Genomic DNA, 21,642 nt, shown 5'->3' with positions numbered 1-21,642 from the left:
GAGGACATCATTTACATACAGTTAAGTCTAAACTTAATACCCAAGCAATATCTCTTTTTTCAAACATATATATATATATATATAAATATATTTGTCCATAATCAACTGCTCTTTATACATATGGACAAGTGACAAACAGCTCAAAAAGCCTGGATGTCAACTAGAAAAACCAAATTCTGCATGAAAAATATTTTGTTTTATAAAAGTTCAACACATTATATGATTAGAACCAATCAAGGTGTTTTGCTGAAAATACATTTAGGCATAGATCTTACTTTATATTTTTCAACTTGTCCTTTATTTAGTGTCTTGTCTTGCCATTCTCTGCATCTTATCGGAATTCTCTCTGAGCTCTCGTTAACATTTTGACCTGCTCTTCGATTTTAAGCTCTTATAATGAATCTATTTTATGATGTGCCAGCACCAGTTAACCAGGTCAAATTCCTCATGCATACAAAATGAAAGCTATTCTGACATGTAATGAGCCCTTACTGTGCATCCAAGTCAGTGAACGTGAAATCATAACTAGTGTGAAATCCGTTGTTGGGCCATGTCAAGCTCTCACCTGTTTGTGTCAGCTGTGTTGTCAGATCAGACAGCGTTGAGCCTCCCCTGAGCCTTTGTGTCATGTAGGCCGTCAAGAAGAGATTTTTAAACTTGAGCCTCTACCTCCCCTGTCATTTCAGAATCCTCCCTCCTGTAGATGAAAACTACAGCACCTGGATGCTGTTCCACAGGCTGATCGAGTATAGGGGAGGGGGGATGAATGAGGAAGTAAAATAGTTTTTGTTTTCTCTATTTGTTTTTATATGATTACATCACAGTTATGGGAAAATGTGTGAAAGTGTGAAATGTCACATTCCATAAATGTTCACCATAAAGAGTTTTACAACTTCTTTTTCATGGGAATCAGATCCACCCATACCAATTTATTCCAATCCAGGCTGATGGGGATCCTTTTGTAAGAAGGGTTGTAGTTCTTATTTTTTTCACTTGTGCTTCTAAAGAAAAACATCCCTTGACAAACAAACATGTAGTTCCATTTCCAAGGAAGTGAGGAATCAAGAGAAACCTGATTTGAAAGTACTTGGAATTTAATCTGTCAGACCCTTTCTTTTTTTATTGTTCACTACATTAAAGCAAGGACAGGACACATATCTACATACCTCCATCCATTCCTTTCTATTATGACACTGGTGAGATCGGGAGATACATCTAAGCTAAAAAAAAAAAAAAATTAAAGCTATATACTTTGCTTTGTACAACAGAGGGTAAGTTGGTTAATATTTAAAATATATAATTTAACCACATGAAAAAAACATTTCTAAAAATGCAGTGATTCATGCCTGTCGCTAATTATCAGGAATATACTATTTCTCTGTCAATTTTTTATTTGGTAGAAATTTTTCTTAGATTCTTTTCATTTTCTTCTTATGTTGGATAAGTTTTATGTGACAAAGTGATGAAAGCTTTTCAGAACAAATATGTAAATGGTGCATGGAATCCAAAAGAGCCTTCTCGGTTGAGATACCTCTTTGAACCTCAGCCAACATCTTCAGAAAAAGTTCTTAGTGTTCCTACGATGTTCACATTTTACCAGAAAGAGGTCTTGAACTTGACTATGTGACCTTGTATCATTGAAACTGGGTTTGTGTTATTTGCAAATGGGAAGTGTCCAACAGGTTTTGTAGACGATAGATAAAGTTGTGCAAACTCTGTGCAAAAGGTCTAATGCTACCACTTGATCAACTTTCTTATTTTAAATTACTTTATTACCAGCTGGGCAAATTACTCTTTAGCATTTAAAAGTAGTAACGGAGTGGGCTGCCAGGCCTCGTTCCAGCACCAAGAGAGCAGAAGAGGGTTTGTTGCCAATCCATTTAACTTTTACATCCAGGTCCCCGTCTCCAACCTCACCAGCTCTCTGTTTAGAAAATAAAGACAATTTCTGTCTTATGCTGAGGAATAATAGTTTAGCTGGCTGAAAGAGGTGTCTCTTTCCAGACTTATTTTTATGTTACAAATTGATTTTTTTAGACCAGAATAATTAATGGTTTTATGGTATTTTAGAAAATGTATTCTTGGAAACTTATGTAAGATAAGCGCTCATCTTTAAATATTTGTTACACTGGCTTCAAACGCATTTACCAAAAACAAACACTTTTTGTAGTTTAAATTCAATGAGAAATTGTTTTCTTGTATACTAATGTTGCTTCTGCACAGTATAATTTCTTCATTGTTTAGAAATGTGGCCAAACTACAATCTCGAACACCTATAGCAGTTAGCGTTACAATCCAGCCCAAATCTTAATTTATGATTTTCAAGGCATCCAGATTCTGCATACCAACATTCCTGTAATACAAATGTCACTGAAATATACAGCAAAGCCAAGTACTGAATGTTCAACCAATCTAGCAGCAATGTAACAAAAACTGAATTACGAAATGGCAAATTCCAGATGTTGTTAGGTGCAACTTAGTCCAATGAAGGAAGCTGGAAACAATCAGATGTTCATAATAACGACTACTTGCGCTATGATGCATAATTTGATGTTATTACCTGTCCCCTACGTTTCACATTGTAGAATTCATTTTAAGTGCGATCCAGTTCTCAGCCCCACGTCTGATTTAGCCTTTAAAGTGATTTATTTAAAATGTATTTATATATTTATGTATTTCTTCTACTTTTTCTCCATTTTTTATATTCAGCTTTAGAAAATGTATTATTATTATTATTATTATTATTATAAATAATAATAATAATAATAATAATAATAATAATTTGAAAGGTGCTAAAATATCTAACAATGCGATTATCCGATTGTCTGTAAAGGCATCATTTTTCGTTCAGACTTTTTTCCGGAAGTGACGTTCCTCGTTGTGCTGAGCTTCCTTTTGTCGTTTGGAAGCATCTTCGTGAGTGTTTTTGCTTTGAAACTCGTTTTTAAGATACTATTCATTTGAATCTCAATTTTTAATTAATTAAAGTATGCCTTAACACGTTCTGTGTTAAACTTTGAGAGTTTACAGTTGATCGGGGAAGATAAATTTAATCTCAGCACCGTTGTCAGACCTGGTTAACCAGTTAGCAGCACGTTAGCTGTAAGGCTAGCGTGTGTTTTGAACTGTTACCCAGCTAAAATGTGTCTGAAAACAAATCCTATTTGCGTCCCATAAATACACGAATTATTAACATAGCACACTAAACGTTGAGCTGTATAAACATAATTGGTAACTAAACATATGTGAGCTGTGTTGCATAGCTTGCTAACTGTTGTTGCCACCGCTTGCTACACCAGGTCCACCCAGCATGACTACAGCTGCAAGACCCACGTTTGAGCCAGCAAAAGGAGGGAGGGGGAAAGGAGAAGGGGATTTGAGTGCCCTGTCCAAGCAGTATTCAAGTAGAGATCTTCCTGGTCACACGAAGATCAAATACAGGTCAGAAGAATCTTCTTTTTTTTTTTCTTTTGGGGAGGTACAATCAGTTTATACACATAAAACCGTTTCCATCTCTTAAACTGATTATTAATCATAAAGCAGCTAACAAGAGGTTTTACTTTCTGTAAAGACTGACTGACTGATTATCGATAAAGCTGTCAGAAGCATAAAGATAAAACTGACATATCAGTATAATACTTAAACACAGAAGAGCATATCAGAGACATGAAAATGGACCACAATTCCTACTTTGTCCTTAAATCCACATTGTCAGATATTCCACATTAAAATGCATCTCAATGATTTGTTAGACTCAACTTGTTTTATTTTTAATTTTAGATATCTAAGACTAAGTGTGCTCTTGGATCTTGAAATGTTATAATTGTGACAAAAATTTCAGACTCGTTATGCTTTTGAGACAGCGTTTCTCAACTCTGGTCCTCAGACCCCCTGCCCTGCATGTTTTATAGGCAACCCTACCTTAACACACCTGAATGAAATAAAGGGCTCGTTATCAGGCTGCAAAGAACTGGAGGAGGAAGTTCAAAAATCTGACCCAGGTGCTTTGAAGGAGGAACGTGTCTAAAACATGCAGGGTAGGGGGACTGAGGACTGGATTTAAGAAACACTGCTTTAAGAAATACACAAAGCCATCAAACCTATAAAAGCTTTATTTCTGTTGTACCAGTTTGCCGCCATTTTATCCAGATGTGAATCTGTACAGCCATAATCCATAACCAGTCATGATAAATCTGTGGACGATCATGCTGTTTACCCAAACCAGGTGTTTTTGTTAAGATACAAAACTGGTTTGTGAAGCTAATTATTTTATTACATGAATAACAGAATATTTGACCAGAATATTCTTTTGATTCTTCAGTTAAATAAATTATCGGTTTAAATCAAAGGGATGGATATTGAGAAATTACTCTTGGCTAAAATGCTATAGTGTGTGACATGATTCATGAAACATACTTGTCCCCATCAAATAAAGATTAAAAGTGAAAATAGATGTCTGTGATATTAATATGGTATTACTTGTAACTCCATTGGAAATGTTCTCCATCCTTAGGCAGCCTACCCAGGATGCACCTGAGGAGGTGCGTGCCCGTGACTTTCGCCGGGAGCTGGAGGAAAGAGAACGTGTAGCTGCACGTGACAAAACCAGAGAGAGGGGACCAAGAGGTTTGTCTCTCTGCTGGCATTTGAATCACAGATGTTTTGGGGGTTTTTTGTTTGTTTTTTAGTATAAATCAGATTTAATGTCTCAATATTTCTCAATATGGTTGAGTTTAATTTTACTGATCTTAACTTTCTAGAACACACCACATCATCATCATCATCTTCATCATCATCGTCAAAGAGGCCCAGACTAGATCAGATTCCAGCAGCAAACCTTGATGCTGATGACCCTCTCACTGATGTAAGCCTGACACTTTGTAAACTCCACAGATTTTCATTAGTAGCCTTTGCTTATTAAGCCTTTTTGTTCAAAGGATGATGAGGATGAGGACTCTGAGGAAGACAGTGATGATGACGACACTGCAGCTCTCCTGGCTGAACTTGAGAAGATTAAGAAAGAGCGGGCTGAAGAACAAGAACGCAAAGTATAGTATTGATTTTTTTATTTTTCCCTCTTGATAAAAGTGATTATAGAATCTGCAGCATGACAAAGTTAAAGTCAGGGAGGATTTCTAACTTTAAAATTGATTTCTCAATCAATTTCACAAGATAATCAATTTATTTTTTATTGTTTTTTTTTTATGTTAGGAGCGAGAGCAAAAAGCAGAGGAGGAGAGGATTCGAATGGAAAACATCTTGAGTGGAAATCCTTTGATTAATTTGGCTGGACAACAGCAGCAGAACCAGAGTCAGCCTACGTTCAGAGTTAAGAGAAGGTATCTGTCACCACCAAAAAGACATGAAGTACCAGTGTATATGTGCATTTGAGTGGTACTGTTAATGTAGTTTGATTTTGTTTTGTTGTTTTTTTTTTCCTCACATGCCACAACACTTCTATAATTCTGATAATTTGTTGATGTCCTTCTAGGTGGGATGACGATGTTGTGTTCAAAAATTGTGCAAAAGGGGTGGACGAGTCACGGAAGGAGAAACGCTTCATCAATGACACACTGCGCTCTGAGTTCCACAAGAAATTTATGGAAAAATATGTGAAATAAAGGACTAGCTCTGTGTTTATTACATCATTATTGCTTTTTTTTTTTTTTTTTAAATAAGATCTAATGTTATTTTTTTCCCTTATTTTGTCCCAAGATTACTAGATGGCATTCATACCAATGCAAATTTAATAGAGCTGTATAGTTGGCAGGTAAATTGTATATGAGTCAAGTTACATCTTTTGAATAAAGCTTGTCAAACATTGACTGTAAATTTTTAAAATATGGTTAATCATTTCTTTCTCTAATTTTGTTTATTTTCATTAAACAATAATTTGGCTCATGAATTTTCTTGTTAAATTTCTTTTTGAATTATAACACAGTCTGAGATGAGAGATAAGAGCCTGCACCAAAATATTCAACCAGATTTATCCACCTAACAATTCTTATCAAAGCAAGGTTAAGGTGATACGAATCGTCAGGTTGTTTTAAGTCTATTATTAGCTGTTGTTGATTAGAAAAAGAGGAGAAATTGTTTCCTCAATATTTTGAATGTTTTGATTTAAAACTTTTTTCTTTTTTTTTTTTACTGATTATTGTTAAATATTAAGAATCGTATTTACAATACATCTGTCCATTTTTCTAATGCACTAAAGTCACGGCCATAACTAACAGAAATAGTAATTGAGATTTCCAAATATGAAAAGCCGTGAAGGCACCATAAAAACATCTCAGTCGGCCGGCAGAGGGCGTCATCTTTAACAATGGTCCGCTTGTGAGAGGATTGGGAGGCTTCTGGGAAAAGATGGCAGCTTCCTTTTGTTTGTGGGGATTTGCTGTAGCCAGGGTGAATATATAAAGGCGATTCTCAGTGGAAATACGGCTGTAAACACTTGGAGTTCAAGCTATCCATTATCCAAACACTTGCAGTTGTAAAACATGGAAAAGAGCGGAAGCATCGACAGTTTGGGTTCGAAGCCCTCCTCCTCCCGACAGCCAAGTGTTGATTCATTGTCCAGGTAGCTAAATCCTCCACAACAAATTTGAATTTAAGCTAGATAAAAGTTTTGAAACCACTGTAGTTACTCATTTTGGTTTCGTAACATAGGTTAAGGTGTGTTATCTCAAAGAAAGCTTTGTAATCTTTCATAGGTGAATGTAAAACTACAAATATATCAGTCCGCGTAGTAAAAGACGACCACTGATTTTGACAGAAAGTAGGGCATCGCCGTGGCTTTCGTCCGGATGAGGAGTTGTCAATACTAAGCTGCTAAATAAGTGAACAGTTGAATTATATAAGTGAACAGTTGAATTATTATGTGATGCACGCACTAATCAGAAGTTGCTAGTTTTCTGAATAATAAGATACTGTACTCACGGTTCTCAAATGAAAGAGTACAATCAGAACCAATATGTGGACTCTGGTATTACAGGTAAACAGCTGGTATACAGTCCTCATCTGTGGTGTGCATACAAGTGTTGGTGTTGTATCAGTAGAAGAAGAGAAAACTGTTTTATCACCTGCCCAGTGTTTCATAATGAGTAATGTCTTATATTACATCTACAACTGAATAAAAGAGATCAGCAGTTGTGGTTGATGGTGTGTATTGAATTGAATGTATTAGTGCACAAGCATGACAGAAAAACAGAGGAGTTATTCTTCCTCAAATGACCCAAATTCTCTATGAAAATAAGACTTTATTACTAAGAGCAGCTTGTCCCCTGTTGTATACAGAGGGATGCTGGGGATTGTTATGGATCTTCCCCTCAGGATGTATATGACATGTGAGACATTTGATTGTAAGGGTTCATTTGAGACTCAACCATGATCTGTAATCAGGGTTTTAAATCGACACCTTCCTCAAGCAGATACATTTTTCCATGCAATAACTACATCTCATACAATCACACTTTTCTAGAACCTTAGCTTAACCTAAGGTGCTTGTATGCAGCAGGATGGCATTAGCTTTCTGAGTCTGACCAGCAGCTTAAATTCTCATACTACAGGTACATTAAACTCAATTAGGAGGTACCCAGTCATTCGGTTATCTGATGGAGAATAAATACTTTTTTTTGTTTTCTATCCTTTTGTTATGTTGTCTCCCACCAGTACCTCCACGTCTCGCTCTGATCGGTCAGCCCAGGCCAAACCAACATCTGCTTTTTCTTCTGACTCAATGTCAACATCTGCAGAGTTTTCTCCAGAGCTCAGGGTTGGCAGCCTGAATGCATCTTACAAATATTCTCTTTTCTTGTCTTCTCATTAAAATAATGTTTGATAACTGGATCATTTTTATCAGTGAATGTCTTTTCATTTATCCTTTTCTGTCTTTTCATTGTGCATGCTTTAGGTCAAGCCCAAAGCCCCTGCGAAGGTATGTTGTTACTACGGGTGGGAAAATCAAATCGAAAATCAGGATTTTTTGCTTCACAATTTTAAAATCAATTTTTTTTTTAATCTTTTTTTTTTTTTCCCCAAATAAATAAAACTAATCCATTATAAATTTTTTGTCATTTTTATTGTTTTCATTGATCTTTTTACTTGTCTTCTTTGGCATTATAGCAACAGAATGATAGTCTGGCTACTATGTTGTTTTTTCCTAATTGAAATCAAGAAAAATGACGAGGAAAAAAAAAAGTTTTATATTTTTTTTTGTTTTTAATCTACAAAAATCAGCAATATCAAAGAATTGTGAAAATTTCATTTTAAATCAAATCGGCACCCAAAAAATCTAAATCGAAATGGGACAAAAGGATATGGTCCCCTAGCTGTTACACACTTTATGTATATTTGACATCAAGTTATTGATTTGTGTTTTTGTGAGAAATTGTTTCTAATGTTTGCAGAAGGTGCTCAGAAATTCAGACAAAGACGAACCACAGTTGCTGCCGAATGAAGCTATACAAGATATGGGTAATGTATTGTTCCCTTTGCCGAATTGCTGCTCTAATCAAAACAGCCCTTATGCACTGAAAGCAAAACAATCCTATATCCTAAAGTAGTACTTGTGAAGTCCATTTGTAAATCAACCTTATTTTGTTGTTTTTTCTGTAGCACAAGACATCACCTACTTCTGTCCTTTCACTGGGGCACTGAGAGGAAGAGTGATGGTGACCAACTACAGACTGTTCTTTAAATCAGTGGACAGGGTATGTGTGGTGAATATATTGGAAAAAACATATTTTAAGAAATTATTTTGCCAATATGTCATTGTTTTCTAGGAGCAGGCATTTGTACTGGATTTGCCTCTTGGGGTGGTTAGTCGTGTAGAAAAAATTGGTACCGCTTCCAGCCGCGGCGACGTGTCCTATGGGGTGGTTTGCAAGGTAAGCTGCAGAAATAGTCAAAGATTGCTGCTACATTTTAATGTTCAGAGTCTTTAGATGGAAAATGGAACAGGCTCTAACAGAGAGCTGTGTGGACAACATTAATGAGTCATTTAGGAAACAGTGAGCTTCTTAAAAGCTCCATTTTTCACAGTGGCTTTCCATTCAATAACAGTTTTCTGCTCTGACTGATATTTGCACACTGCTGTTAATGCTTGAGTTTGACCCTGACCCGCAGCTCTGCCATTTTCCAGGATATACGTAATCTGCGATTTGCACACAAACAACCGGAGGACACACTCAGGAAGTCAATTTTCGAAGTCCTGATGAAATTTGCATTTCCTGTTTCCAACGGACTGGTGAGTGACTCAACCAAACTGCTGCTGTCGCTGTTAACCCTGCTCAGATTTGCACCAGATTCACTTCTCCTTCACTCTCCTCAGCAAATCTTTGCCTTTGAATACGGGCAAACCTTTCCTGAAAATGGTTGGAAAGTGTATGATGCTGTCTCAGAATACAAAAGACAGGTAATTCAAGGCAACGCGGTCCACATGTTTTCCTAAATGTTGAAGAAAGTTAAAGCAAATGCTGGGGGTTTTTTTTTTGGTATTTTTAGGGTATCCCTAATGAAAGCTGGAGGATAACCAAAGTTAATGATCACTATGAGTTGTGTGACACCTACCCATCAACTCTGGCAGTACCAGTCAACATACCAGATGAAGAGCTGAAGAGAGTGGCTGCCTTCCGAGCAAAAGGGAGAATACCTGTGGGTTACTGTTCTTCATGCATGTATTTACCCTTTGTAATACAGTGGTCTTAATGCTCATATACACTTGGTGTGCAGGTGTTGTCATGGATCCATCCAGAGAGCCAGGCTACAGTGACACGGTGCAGTCAGCCAATGGTTGGGGTGAATGGGAAGCGCAGCAAAGAGGACGAGAAATACCTCCAGGCAATCATGGATGCCAATGCTCAGTCTCATAAACTTTTCATTTTTGATGCCAGACCCAGCGTCAATGCTGCTGCCAATAAGGTAAATCTTCTGAAGCCTTACTTAAAGTAAAACATTTACTTAAAACATGGATTATCTATGGATCCAAAGAATTCCGGTGCAGAATTGTTCAATGTTTTTCCTTTTTTTTTTTTTTATTAATTTATTTTTTTAATAAATTTTGAACGAGCAAAAGAATATAAGAAAATATATGTACATACCTTGACATACATATGTACATACACACATATATATACATACAGACATACATACATGTACATACTAAGGAAGAAAATATTATTCATCATATTAATAATAATAATAATAATAATAATATGGCCTCATCAATTTATTAATTAAAGAAAAAAAAGGTAGTTAGAAAAAGGAGAGGGAAGAAGTATTCACTTATTTGGTATTCTGACCCCTTTCTACTCATCTAGGTTTATATTCTGTCACTGCACAACACAACATACTTATTCAATTAAGTAGATATTTACATTTACATATATACACACACACACACACACACACACACACATATACATATCCATAGATATACTATACACATACTGACACCCATATCTACATAAATATTACATAAATCTTAATCCAGATTGTTCCATAGTCACCCCACAGCTTGATATGCACATACTTTTCATTGTTGCTCTTACTTTTTGCTTTCTAAATTCTAGTTTTCCCCTTAAATTATTACTTCCCTTTCTTTCTGTGAACATTCTCTGAGTATTATTGGCAGTAAATTGTTTCTTGCTTTGTACATTTATTTGCACTGTTTTAAATTTAATCAAGTCCATGAATTTCAGTGCATGTGAGCTTATTAAAAGTGGGTTTGTGTATCCTCTAAATCCTACTTTGTTAATTATCCTTGTTGCTTTTTGAATTTCCATAACAACTTAAGCTCTGCATTGTGATGGTTCTCAAATTATTTAGAGATTAAACTAATTTTAAAAAAAACATTTTCAGAACCTTCTTTAATATATTTATATACTGCAATGACTATTACAGGGGCAGATGTGGGTGTAGTAGTGACAAAGTTTCATGTTTAATTTGGTTCTAGCTGGTCCAACATTTTTCAGGCCTATAAATAACTAAAAACAAAGCAGAAAATGGTCAAAAGGGATGCTGTAATTTCTTTTCATTGAAGACTGAGTTGCGTGGTTGATCTTCCCACAATTTCCTCTTGTTTTCCGCAGATGAAAGGGGGTGGATATGAAAGCGAGGATGCATATCAAAACGCTGAGCTTGTGTTCCTGGAGATTCACAATATCCATGTGATGAGGGAGTCGCTCCGTAAACTGAAGGATGTAGTTTACCCCAACATCGAGGATTCGCACTGGCTTTCCAACTTGGAGTCCACTCACTGGCTTGAGCACATCAAGGTGAGCATATTACACCTAAATACTGATGAGGATAAACTCATTGCCCATAATATTAACCTTGTCGTGTGCATTTCTGGTGCCTTATTTGTAGCTGATCCTGGCAGGAGCTCTTAGAATTGCAGACAAAGTGGAGTCTGGGAAAACATCGGTGGTGGTGCATTGTAGCGACGGCTGGGACCGAACAGGTCAGCTCACATCCTTAGCCATGCTGATGCTGGACGGTTACTACCGCACTATTCGTGGCTTCGAAGTGCTGCTTGAGAAAGAGTGGCTGAGTTTTGGTCATCGATTCCAGCTGGTAAACTGTCTAAACACGTTTTGGAAGTATTGGCATAGGATCAGGAAGTCTTTAGTGCTACTTGCATTAATGATTGTCCATTTGTTTCTGGCAGCGCATCGGTCATGGTGATAAAAACCACACAGATGCGGATCGTTCACCTGTTTTCATTCAGTTCATTGACTGTGTCTGGCAGTTGACTCGCCAGGTAAGCAAACTACTTTTAAAATAAGGTATTAAAATGGGGGGAAAAAAGAAGAGTTTTGAATAATTCTTTCATTTTCTCCCTTTATATTTTAAGTTTCCTGCAGCTTTTGAGTTCAATGAATATTTCCTGGTGACCATCCTGGAACATTTATACAGCTGCCTGTTTGGGACATTTCTATGCAACAGTGAACAGCAGAGGCTGAAAGAAGTAAGAAGTTTCTTGTTTGTGCAGGTTTTTTTTCTTCTTTTAGTGTATTAGGAATGTGTAATCTTCTGTCAATAGACTGGTTTAATGATTAGCATGGAGAATTTGATAGCAAAGCTCAGGAGCATTCAAGACAAAAAGGTGCAAAATGCTGTGATAGATCCAGAGTGAAATGTCTACATCTTTGATTTACAGGAAATTCCCAAGCGGACAGTCTCACTGTGGTCCTATATTAACAGTCAGCTGGAGGAGTTTACGAATCCTTTGTATGTGAACTACTCCAACCATGTGCTGTTCCCAGTAGTTAGCCTACGCCATCTGGAGCTTTGGGTTGGGTACTACATCCGCTGGAACCCTCGCATGAGACCTCAGGTGGGTTGCCAGACCTGCTTCTTGTTCCCAAACCTAATTCTAGGGTCCTGGGATTTACGAAATAAACTTTTTCCATCTTTTTGAAGGAACCCATTCACCAACGTTACAAGGAGCTTTTAGCAAAGCGGGCTGAGCTTCAGAAGAGAGTAGATGAACTACAGCGGGAATCGACAAATCGCTCTGCATCTTCTTCTGAGCGAGCAGGCTCCCCCACACGCTCCATCACTCCAGTGCAGACCTTTGTTTGACACCACTTGAAGTTTGCGACCATTATATTAGCGGAGCTCGACTAGTGAGTTGGTGTCATACTGAAGTCATAATTAGGGCCACACTGGGAGCCATGAAGCACCTGCGTCCCAAACTGCCTCTTTCTGTCACGTGCATTGATACCCTACCACCAATATTCAGTGAATATTCAGAGTAACTTATCAGTATTTCTCACCATCATGTATTGCCTGCTTTGCAACATAAGCGTCTGTCTCAGACCACTGAAGAACAGCCATATGTGACCAGAATAGTGACTACTGCGTAACCTATTAGAATACCTGCAATCTAAATATTACTCTGGTTAAATGTTTATGCCTTATATGCTTCATAGGAAGACTCAGATATTCATCTGAAATCACTACAGGTGATAAATTGTAAATATTAAAACTGCCGCAGAAGCTCAAACTTGCTTGATCTAAAGTAAATGGTTTGGAAGATGTTGAATATTGATTTTAAAACTGTAGCTAAAGGGCTGTACTGTTAGCTTCTTATTACGATATTGAAAAGTAGGTGCAATGTGGATTAGGAGAAGTTGGGAATGTCTCCATGAATCAATCCTTTTAGACTGTTATGACCAAATATCTGCTTTACTTTTTGACTGCGTAACATGAATAACATAACAATAGTGAATAACATTCCTTTCACAGCAAGTCATTTAGGTTTAGTAAGTTATAATTTTGTAAGTATCTAACATTTATTTATTATCTTTTACTCCAGATTTGTATTTGTAACTCTCAGAAATTGTTTCTCATGCATTGAATGAATGACAGCTTTCCATGCAATATCAATAAGCTGCAAAAAAAAAAAAAAAAGAATGCAATAGATCATTTTCCATGATAGTCATTTTTTTTTGTTTTTGTAGACTGATTTCTTGTTGATGCTTTACTTTTCTTTTAAAGCAGCATAATATGTAACAAGACTAAACAAAACATTTTTGGTGTAATACATCTTAATAAATGTGTGCCTTTTCTGACTAACTTGGAGAATAGCAAAAGAGTAGCGTACACTGCACAATTTGTGATGTTAAATGATAAATACATTGTTGGCATCTAACCTTTTCCACTGTGGATGCAAAAGATTGCATGAAACAGCCAACCCACTGCGCCGTAAGGATTCAGTTTGGATTGAACTTTTTATGCACTGTTTAGCTATTACTGTTTCAAATGTAAGTTGACCACCCCATAGCACTAGCATGAATTATTCTCGGTTTTGTGTATAATGTTGCTGTAAAATTTGAGACAGAGTGCCTTTTATGATAAAATAGGAAAGATAAAGTCTGGAAATAACTACATTTGTGGGGAAATTTGATACTGGACTGCAAACATTTCTTTCCTTTTAATTTTTACAGTAGCTTTTAGAAGTGCTTTAGCCAGAACAGCCTCATTTTTTCTATAGCTTTTGTATTTGGTTAAAGCCGCTATTTCTGCTTATGTACATCTATATTGACCATAGACTGTATAGATATTGACACTAATAATAAATGACTCTTCCTTTACAATGTATGCTATTAAAAACACACATTTCCACACAGTTCAAGTGAAGCTGTATGGCCTCGAGCTTCAAGACTTGAATTTGCTAATTGATGTGAAACACAATGTCAAACTGTAATATTAAATGTCAGACTGGTCCAAATTATTAAATAATAAAAGTGATGACACTACTTAGTATCTTCAGACTTTTGGGTTGTTTTTTTTATTTTATTTTATTACGAAGTAAGAAAAAACTGCATTGATCCATCAACTCCTTGCATCTCTGATCCCACAAACTTTAGTTGGGTCGGAAAAACATTTAAGTGACAGATTCAGGCATTAACATATTTACTTTGGAAATCAGAAAGTTGAAGTTCTCTGTGTATACCAATACAGTTTTAGGTCCCATTTCCCACAAATGCATTTGAACCAAACCTTTTAGGTGGTGATGTTGACTGATGGGCACTTTTTCTCACTCTGCATCTATGTCATAGTAAGTGACTGAAGTAACATCAAAATATGTTTCTTTATAGACTTTGAGTCCTTTTTCTTATACATGTGACTTGAGTTAAGAGAATGTCATCACAGATTGCTTTTCAAACAGCCAATTTTTAAATTCAAGTATTCATTTCAGGAAAGGGGTTGGAGTTAATACGTTTGTACTTATTCCCACTCATTTTTGTACATTATTTAGTTTATATATAGTTTATATTTAGTCTTTATAAGTTATTTGATTGGCTTGCTTTATTTATTTACTTCATTTTTTTTTAAAAAATATTTTTGTTGGAGTGTACATGTGTACACATGATCTGGGATTGTTGAGGTTTTTTTTGGTTTTTTTGGTCTTTTTTTGCATGCTCAATATATCCATTTGGGAAAATTTATTTAAATTTTCAAAACAAAAATTAAAAGTAAATTAAATATGTAGCCTAACACACCAATACCATTTGTGCGGCTTTTTTCTTGCATGGCATTTATTTATTTATTTATTCATTTATTTATTTGTTGGGATAAGTATACAAATAGGTTGTTGGTTAGTAACTTGGTGATTGTGTGTAAATGTGCTGCTGAATTCGTCTGGCCACGTGATTGGCTATGCTCATTTCAAAATGCGAATCCCGCGGACGGATGTTGTGTCGCGATAAGTTTCCTTTCTTCCTCGGGAGCTGTCGGCTACTTCCGGCTAAATGACGACTACGGCGTTGATACAAAAAGAGAGAAGGAAAACACAAGAAAAATACCTTTCTTGGCGAGAACAGAATAAACTTAACCTCTGGAGACGGATTGTCACGAACGGAATGCTTATACGGCAACTTAACTAATAGCTGATACCAAGTTGGTGTAGACGGACAAGGCTTTGAAAGATCACGGATTTTGTGGAGTTTATTGTTCTTCGCCTTCTCCCTCCATCTGAGCTATTTCTGTGTTGCGCTACATAGCCGTGCGAGCTAACATTGGGTAACGCTGGATGCCAACACGGCGTGTCTCCGTAACTCTCGGTATATCGAGCGGCTTGAAAGGAAATAGCGAGGTTAATCCGTTCAGTTTGCAGCTCGACTCAGATATCCTCTTCTAGCTCCGTGGCTTCAGTTGGGTGACAATGGCAACATCGGCTCTGTACGCCTGTACGAAGTGTAATCAGCGGTACCCCTTCGAGGAGCTGTCGCAGGGCCAGCAGCTGTGCAAGGTTGGGGAGTGTGTCTGACATCGGGGGTGACTGAACAAGACACAGAATAATTACAAGCTTAATGAGTGTTGATGTGTGCGAGTGTTGCCGCAGCTAAAGAGATGTTATTACGACAAGCAGCAGGTTAGCTAGGCTCAGATTATGTAACAAGGTTCAAAACAGCCGTATTAACGTAACCATGTATAGATCATCCCTTGTTATGGATTATACTAAAGACTTATATCAGAAGTACCACACCCTTAGATGTTGAATATTTGTTATAACATTATAATAATTATGTTATAACTTACTGTTATAATTATGTTATAACATACTGTGGGCTGATATTAGGTGGCAGTCTGTTTATAGTAAAATATTTTAATAGTTTTACAACTTTGTTAGGCAAAACTTGTTTTTTATATCTGGATTTTTTTTTCTACTGAGAGTCCCACCTTCTTTAAACACTCAAGTACTTTATAGATTTGATTTGATTAGATTTGATAATCTTTAGAATCAGAAAGACTTTTATTGCCATTGTCTTTGAACAATTCACAGACTAGGGACTTGTTTCGGTGATAAGGTGCTGAATAATAAAAAAAAAAAAAAAAAGAATAATAATATAAAGTAGAAATACAGTTATTTTACAACTATTTTACAAATAAGTTAAGGCAAAAGCATGCAGAGAAATGAACATATATACATACATTTATTTTTGTTAAAAATATATAATAAAAGTAAAGGTAAAAGTAATTTTGTATGTAGCCTTGCAGATATGTACAGTCTGAACAGTAGCATCCAAACAACCATGTAAATTAGCAGTGCAATAGATGAAATGATGTGACATGACTTTAGAGTAATTATAGTCCCACTTAGGTATTTCTACTACAGCTGTATTGATGTAAATACAGATTTTCCTCTAAAAATGGGTTTTACAGGTTACATGCCAGATAACTTCTAATTAACGTCATAAATATTGTGCAATCCTGTGATAAGATGCAGGGCTGACTGAGAAAGAACAGGTATAATACATGATAGACTTTGTGCCAGCAGAATCAAATGGACATATTTGTGATATTTTACACTTGATATTAAAGCAACGCTTGTATCTGACAGGTTTCCTGTCATAGTTATTAGGCTTAGCCAAGGAAGGATATAAAAATATATTTCTTTGTTTTTGTACTACAGGAGTGTCGCATCGCCCACCCAATAGTGAAGTGTACATACTGCAGATCTGAGTTTCAGCAGGAGAGGTGAGAATAAAGATTTTCATCTTTTATTAATGCAGATGCATGCTTTTATTATTGTTATCATCGTCGTTATGGATTTGATAGCGACGTGAACTCCTGTATATTCCATTGCAGTAAAACAAATACAATCTGCAAGAAATGCGCCCAGAATGTCAAACAGTTTGGAACAGTAAGTATCAGATTTCTCACATAATCTGTTTAACATTTGTTAAGTTGTAGACTGACTCCACCTGATTTAATGGATTGCATAAATTAAAAAATAGAAATAAAAATATATATATATTCATGCTGACTTGACGGACCAATTCATTGTATTATTTTTAAGCAAGTTTTTCTTTCTTATCTTTGTTTTACAGCCCAAACCTTGCCAGTACTGTAACATCATTGCAGCTTTTATTGGAACAAAGTGCCAGCGTTGTACCAACTCAGAGAAAAAATATGGACCTCCACAAACCTGCGAACAGTGCAAACAGCAGTGCGCCTTTGACCGTAAAGAGGAGGGCAGGAGAAAGGTACAAACCAGAAAAACAAGTATTCTTATAATACCAAAAATGTGTTGCAACAAGTTATATTGGTTGCTGTCTTCTATGATTACTCCAGGTGGATGGAAAACTGCTGTGCTGGCTATGTACTCTGTCCTACCGCCGTGTCCTGCAGAAGACTAAGGAGCAGAGGAAGGGCTTTGGTTCGTCCAACTCATCATCCTTGAACGAGAAAGACCATCACTCCAGATCTCACCATCATCACCACCCCCACCACCGCCACCACAGACATAGCAGCTCTCACCACAAGTAAGTTTCTGTTGTCACACCTCTCTCTCGTTTTCTTGGCCATCCCTATGTAACTCATTCTTAATGTTTAATTGAGTACGTTATAGTAAATTACAACAGTATAATGAGATGCTATAGTATCAGATGCTGTTTGCTGTTTCACAGACTCAGTGGGAGCTTGAGTCCTGAACAGGAACCTGGACTGTGGAAGCAGAGGTACAACTCTCCTAACTGAACTGCATAAAAGGCCAAAGGAAATTTATTTGTGTGGGAAAATTTTCCACTTTCATCTTTATTTTGTTTTGCAGCCATAAATCGTCTTCAATCCAGAAGGAGACTCCAAAGAAGAAACCAAAACTGGAGATGAAGCCATCCAATGGAGACAGGTAGGATGTGTTATAAATATTGGGGAAATATTAAATTTAGTTTGACTTGCATTTATGGTAAAATATTAATATAAATTTTTGTCTCCATACACATACAGAGGTGTTCAACGTCTTCGTATTAGCTTCATGTTGTTTTTTTGTTTTTTCTTTAATCCCATCAGCAGTTCTATCACCCAATCTATGGATTCTGGCGGGACAGACAACTTCATCCTCATCAGCCAGCTGAAAGAAGAAGTAATGTCTCTGAAGAGACTTCTGCAGCAAAGAGATCAAACCATTCTGGAGAAGGATCGAAAGGTGAGTTACTGGTCTCGGCTCAGCTCCAATCACAGCTGCATGAATGCGGGTTTTCCCTCTCCTGTTTGATGTGTTGATTAAATGATTAAATTCTCCTCCAGCTCACAGAGCTAAAAGCAGACTTTCAGTACCAAGAATCAAATATGAGAGTGAAGATGAACCAAATGGAGAAGGCACATAAAGAGGCTATGGAGCAGCAGCAGGTAGGAATAAATCTGTGTGCCTGTCCTCCTGTAAAGATGCAGCTTCATGCACAGCAGTAACTGCTTTCAACATCAGATTTGGGAACGTCTGGAATATTTTACTATCAGAGACTTGTCAGGTTTTTTTTTTCTGTTTGTTTGTTTGGTTGTTTTTTGGGGATTTTTTGTTCTTTTTAAGTAATAAAACGTGTACTTCTGTTTTGCTGCATCAGAAAACTATTTATCAACCATATGTTCTTATGTGCTGGTTCCAGTGATGGGTATAATTGATAGGTGCAGATTGATTCATATGTTTCCAGCATGATTAACTATGATTAGTTGATTGCTGTTGAATAGATCAGATTTTATACCTAAATTTACGCGCACGCAAGGCAGGATAGTTTTTGTCATGCATAAAATGTGCAGTGTGTTCCGAGGTTTTCCAAAGTCTTTCCTGTCCCAACACAAAGTGCATTGTAGCTTACCCAAAGATATATGTAGAATCAAACTTGCCATGTCAATTACTTATAAACAAAACTGTTAAAGTCTTTGCATAATCATGTGATTTGAGCAGATCATTATCATTCTGAATTATTCCAACAATTAATTGAGTTAAAGTTGTATATTTTGGTCTTATTTTGGCTTACTCGAAAGAGGTCTGTCCTAGCACAGGAGCTTAAGAGATTTTAAAGGAATGAAACTACAATTTATGTAATCTTCTGTGTCCAAACTTCTACCATTGTGCATTAAAAAGTTGTTTACTAACGCAGTTCATTATTTGTTTCCACAGGCCAAGAACAGGGAGCTGATGAAACAAGTGGCTGCCCTTTCAAAGGGCAAAAAGTTTGATCGGACAGGAAGTTCACTGCTGTTGCCCTAACAAAAGGTCAGCCAGCGGATGACAACACAGAGCGGCTTCATTTTTCTAACACTGTGAAAGTCTCCCTCCTGTGTTTCCTCATTGCCATCTACATCGATTACTTCTTAATTGGTGAAATCAGAGACCATGTTATACATGGAAGTAATTTGTAAAATTAAACAAAAAGCAGGGGAGGTACCCTCTGAACCTTTCGCTAATTGTCAACATGTTTTAGATATATTATGGCAACTTTCCCCTCTGGATCATTGGACATGATTTTGAATGGCGTGGAGGATGAAGCCCTCATGTTTTTTTAAATACTGCCGGGCCAAAACAAAAAGCATGGTGAGCTTACGTGGAGAGCATTCTGGTTACTCAGTGTGTTCACTTGATTTTTTTATGGATGTCATGCATTTATTTATTCAACTGTATTTCTTAGCTTTTTTTATTTCCTCACAACATACTGAGAGAATATCCCACATTTTGGGATTTTCTTCAATAGTAACTAGTTATATTTTTCTAAATGGATGCGATTGTGGAAGACAAGCTCTTCCGAACAGAGACCATGTGCAACTTTACAATGTATGCAAACGCCGGTTCAGTTACCACTGATCTGCTGCTCAACAATAGTCAAGTCTCAGTAACATTTCAGTAAACAACCAACGAGCACTCCGAGCAGCTGTCGGATAGATACCTCTTGGCTGCCCTCTTTCTCACTGTGTGACAGCTGTAGTGCTTTGCTGTTTCTCTTTAGTGAAACGATTGTAATATTGCATGATTTTACTGCCAGATACCGGATGGCATTGTGGTAAAATGTTTTTCCCCCTCTTTTAACTAGTTTTTTTTAAAAATCACTTGTAAATGTATTGCTGGGGTCAGCCGTTGTATTTAAACTGTTGCTTGTATTTGTTTTAGTGAGTACAATATGTGTATGGTAAGGCCAGTTGAAATGAACATGTCTGTAGAAGATGCCTTTTAAAGGAACTCATCACTCTACGTTATTGGGCTGGTTTCATACTGTGAAAGGATCACTTTTGTACTTTTTTCCAATCTCAAGTGTTTAAAACTATTAAAACTGGCTAAGCTGTTAGTGTGTGTTTGTTTTTATTAATAGATTCTGTCATCAGCACATTTAAGTGTCGGGTAATTGTGTCAGAATTAGATATAAAAGGAGTATCCATGATCGGCTCCACCTTTTCGGACCAGGATAGACTGTGGCACTTTTTTTTTTTTTTTTTTTTTTTTAAAATTTTTTTTTTTAGCCCAAACTTGTTTTTAAAAACAATGATTTTTCAGTGTAAAATTGTAAAGAACTTGGATCTCATAAGATCTTTACTGTGTTCAGATGAGGTCACTTTACAGCAGCTTTTTGGTAAAATGTATAGTCTCAATATAACAAAGACGAGACAAGCTTCTCTAGTGCACTTTCTAAATCAGTTATGTTGAGCCTCCTCAATTCACCTCTTTAGTTCCTGTAACTGATTATGCATTCTAGTTGTCCTCAGAACTCATTTTCCTGTAAAAGATTAGCCTAAAATGTCAAAGTAATTTTATTTTTTCAAACATCCAACTCTGAAATTACAGAGGACTCCAAGATCCTAGATTTATATATGGTTGCAACCGTCACCACCTGAAGTTCATAGTATGTAATAAAGGAACAATAAGCAAAAATTCATCATTTAGTTTTTTTGAAGTATTAAAAAGTTTCTATGTGAAGAGCCTGTGGTGTAATTACACTTGGCGAATAACATTACGCCACACACCCTCTCTATGTTAATCTCTAGACCCGTGTTTACCAGCTGGTCCAGCAACATGTTCATGAGCGTCATTGTGAATTGCGGCCCCCTCTTGCTTCTCGGAGCCCTAGGCTCACCCTCCCTATAACAGGCTCCAGCAAGTCACCAAAGGCAGCATGTATTTTCAAAGCAAAATGGAAGAGAATGGAACAAAATGTTCACCTGATGATGACCAGGACTAGGCATTACTTCTGAAAACAACTACGGTTGTTGGTAAGGAAGTTATGAGTTAAAGGGATATAACCTGGATTGACTTTGGCCTTGTATTATCAAGATAAAGAGCAAAAGGGGCTGCAATTTGACTCGGACGAAGCTTTTCTTCTCTTGGACAGGTAAGTAACAACATAAATGTTATTTCGACATGTTCCA

The 21,642-nt window shown here is 36.7% G+C and overlaps 3 protein-coding genes across 4 annotated transcripts; all 3 read left to right on the top strand.

The window, feature by feature from the left end:
* Positions 1-2,868: 2,868 nt before the first annotated feature.
* cwc15 (CWC15 spliceosome associated protein homolog) lies at positions 2,869-5,821 on the top strand. The gene is made up of 7 exons (XM_079247796.1): positions 2,869-2,916; positions 3,300-3,441; positions 4,514-4,626; positions 4,761-4,864; positions 4,938-5,048; positions 5,212-5,339; positions 5,492-5,821. The coding sequence occupies exons 2-7, from the start codon at positions 3,311-3,313 to the stop codon at positions 5,619-5,621; spliced, it is 717 nt and encodes a 238-aa protein (XP_079103922.1). The 5' UTR covers positions 2,869-2,916; positions 3,300-3,310; the 3' UTR covers positions 5,622-5,821.
* Positions 5,822-6,368: 547 nt separating this feature from the next.
* Positions 6,369-12,582, top strand: mtmr2 (myotubularin related protein 2; the record flags this gene model as incomplete). Of its 2 annotated transcripts, none has more annotated exons than XM_079247897.1 (16): positions 6,369-6,577; positions 7,669-7,771; positions 7,910-7,933; positions 8,409-8,472; positions 8,614-8,708; positions 8,781-8,885; positions 9,140-9,244; positions 9,329-9,412; positions 9,502-9,651; positions 9,730-9,918; positions 11,088-11,273; positions 11,365-11,571; positions 11,666-11,758; positions 11,852-11,965; positions 12,158-12,334; positions 12,421-12,582. In XM_079247897.1, the coding sequence occupies exons 1-16, from the start codon at positions 6,498-6,500 to the stop codon at positions 12,580-12,582; spliced, it is 1,938 nt and encodes a 645-aa protein (XP_079104023.1). In that variant the 5' UTR covers positions 6,369-6,497. The 2 variants fall into 2 exon arrangements, with proteins under 2 accessions (XP_079104023.1, XP_079104022.1); XM_079247896.1 differs by having other exon boundaries at positions 8,406-8,472.
* Positions 12,583-15,281: 2,699 nt separating this feature from the next.
* Positions 15,282-20,426, top strand: fam76b (family with sequence similarity 76 member B). The gene is made up of 10 exons (XM_079247766.1): positions 15,282-15,757; positions 16,922-16,986; positions 17,098-17,152; positions 17,340-17,495; positions 17,584-17,774; positions 17,919-17,969; positions 18,062-18,139; positions 18,301-18,436; positions 18,538-18,639; positions 19,409-20,426. Exons 1-10 carry the CDS (start codon positions 15,671-15,673, stop codon positions 19,496-19,498), a joined length of 1,011 nt encoding a protein of 336 aa, XP_079103892.1. The 5' UTR covers positions 15,282-15,670; the 3' UTR covers positions 19,499-20,426.
* The last annotated feature ends 1,216 nt before the right edge of the window (positions 20,427-21,642 follow it).

The sequence above is a fragment of the Telmatherina bonti genome (genome assembly GCF_933228915.1).
Source record: "Telmatherina bonti genome assembly, chromosome: 10".
NCBI lineage: Eukaryota > Metazoa > Chordata > Actinopteri > Atheriniformes > Telmatherinidae > Telmatherina > Telmatherina bonti.
This window is presented reverse-complemented; position numbering and strand designations above follow the sequence as displayed.

Coding starts and splice junctions, on each gene's coding strand:
- fam76b (XM_079247766.1), top strand. CDS start 15,671: ATGGCAACATCGGCTCTGTACGCCTGTACGAAGTGTAATCAGCGGTAC. Junction 17,153..17,339: donor ATGTCAAACAGTTTGGAACA/GTAAGTATCAGA, acceptor TTTGTTTTACAG/CCCAAACCTTGCCAGTACTG. Junction 18,140..18,300: donor AAGCCATCCAATGGAGACAG/GTAGGATGTGTT, acceptor TAATCCCATCAG/CAGTTCTATCACCCAATCTA.
- cwc15 (XM_079247796.1), top strand. CDS start 3,311: ATGACTACAGCTGCAAGACCCACGTTTGAGCCAGCAAAAGGAGGGAGG. Junction 4,865..4,937: donor CTGATGACCCTCTCACTGAT/GTAAGCCTGACA, acceptor TTTTGTTCAAAG/GATGATGAGGATGAGGACTC. Junction 5,340..5,491: donor ACGTTCAGAGTTAAGAGAAG/GTATCTGTCACC, acceptor ATGTCCTTCTAG/GTGGGATGACGATGTTGTGT.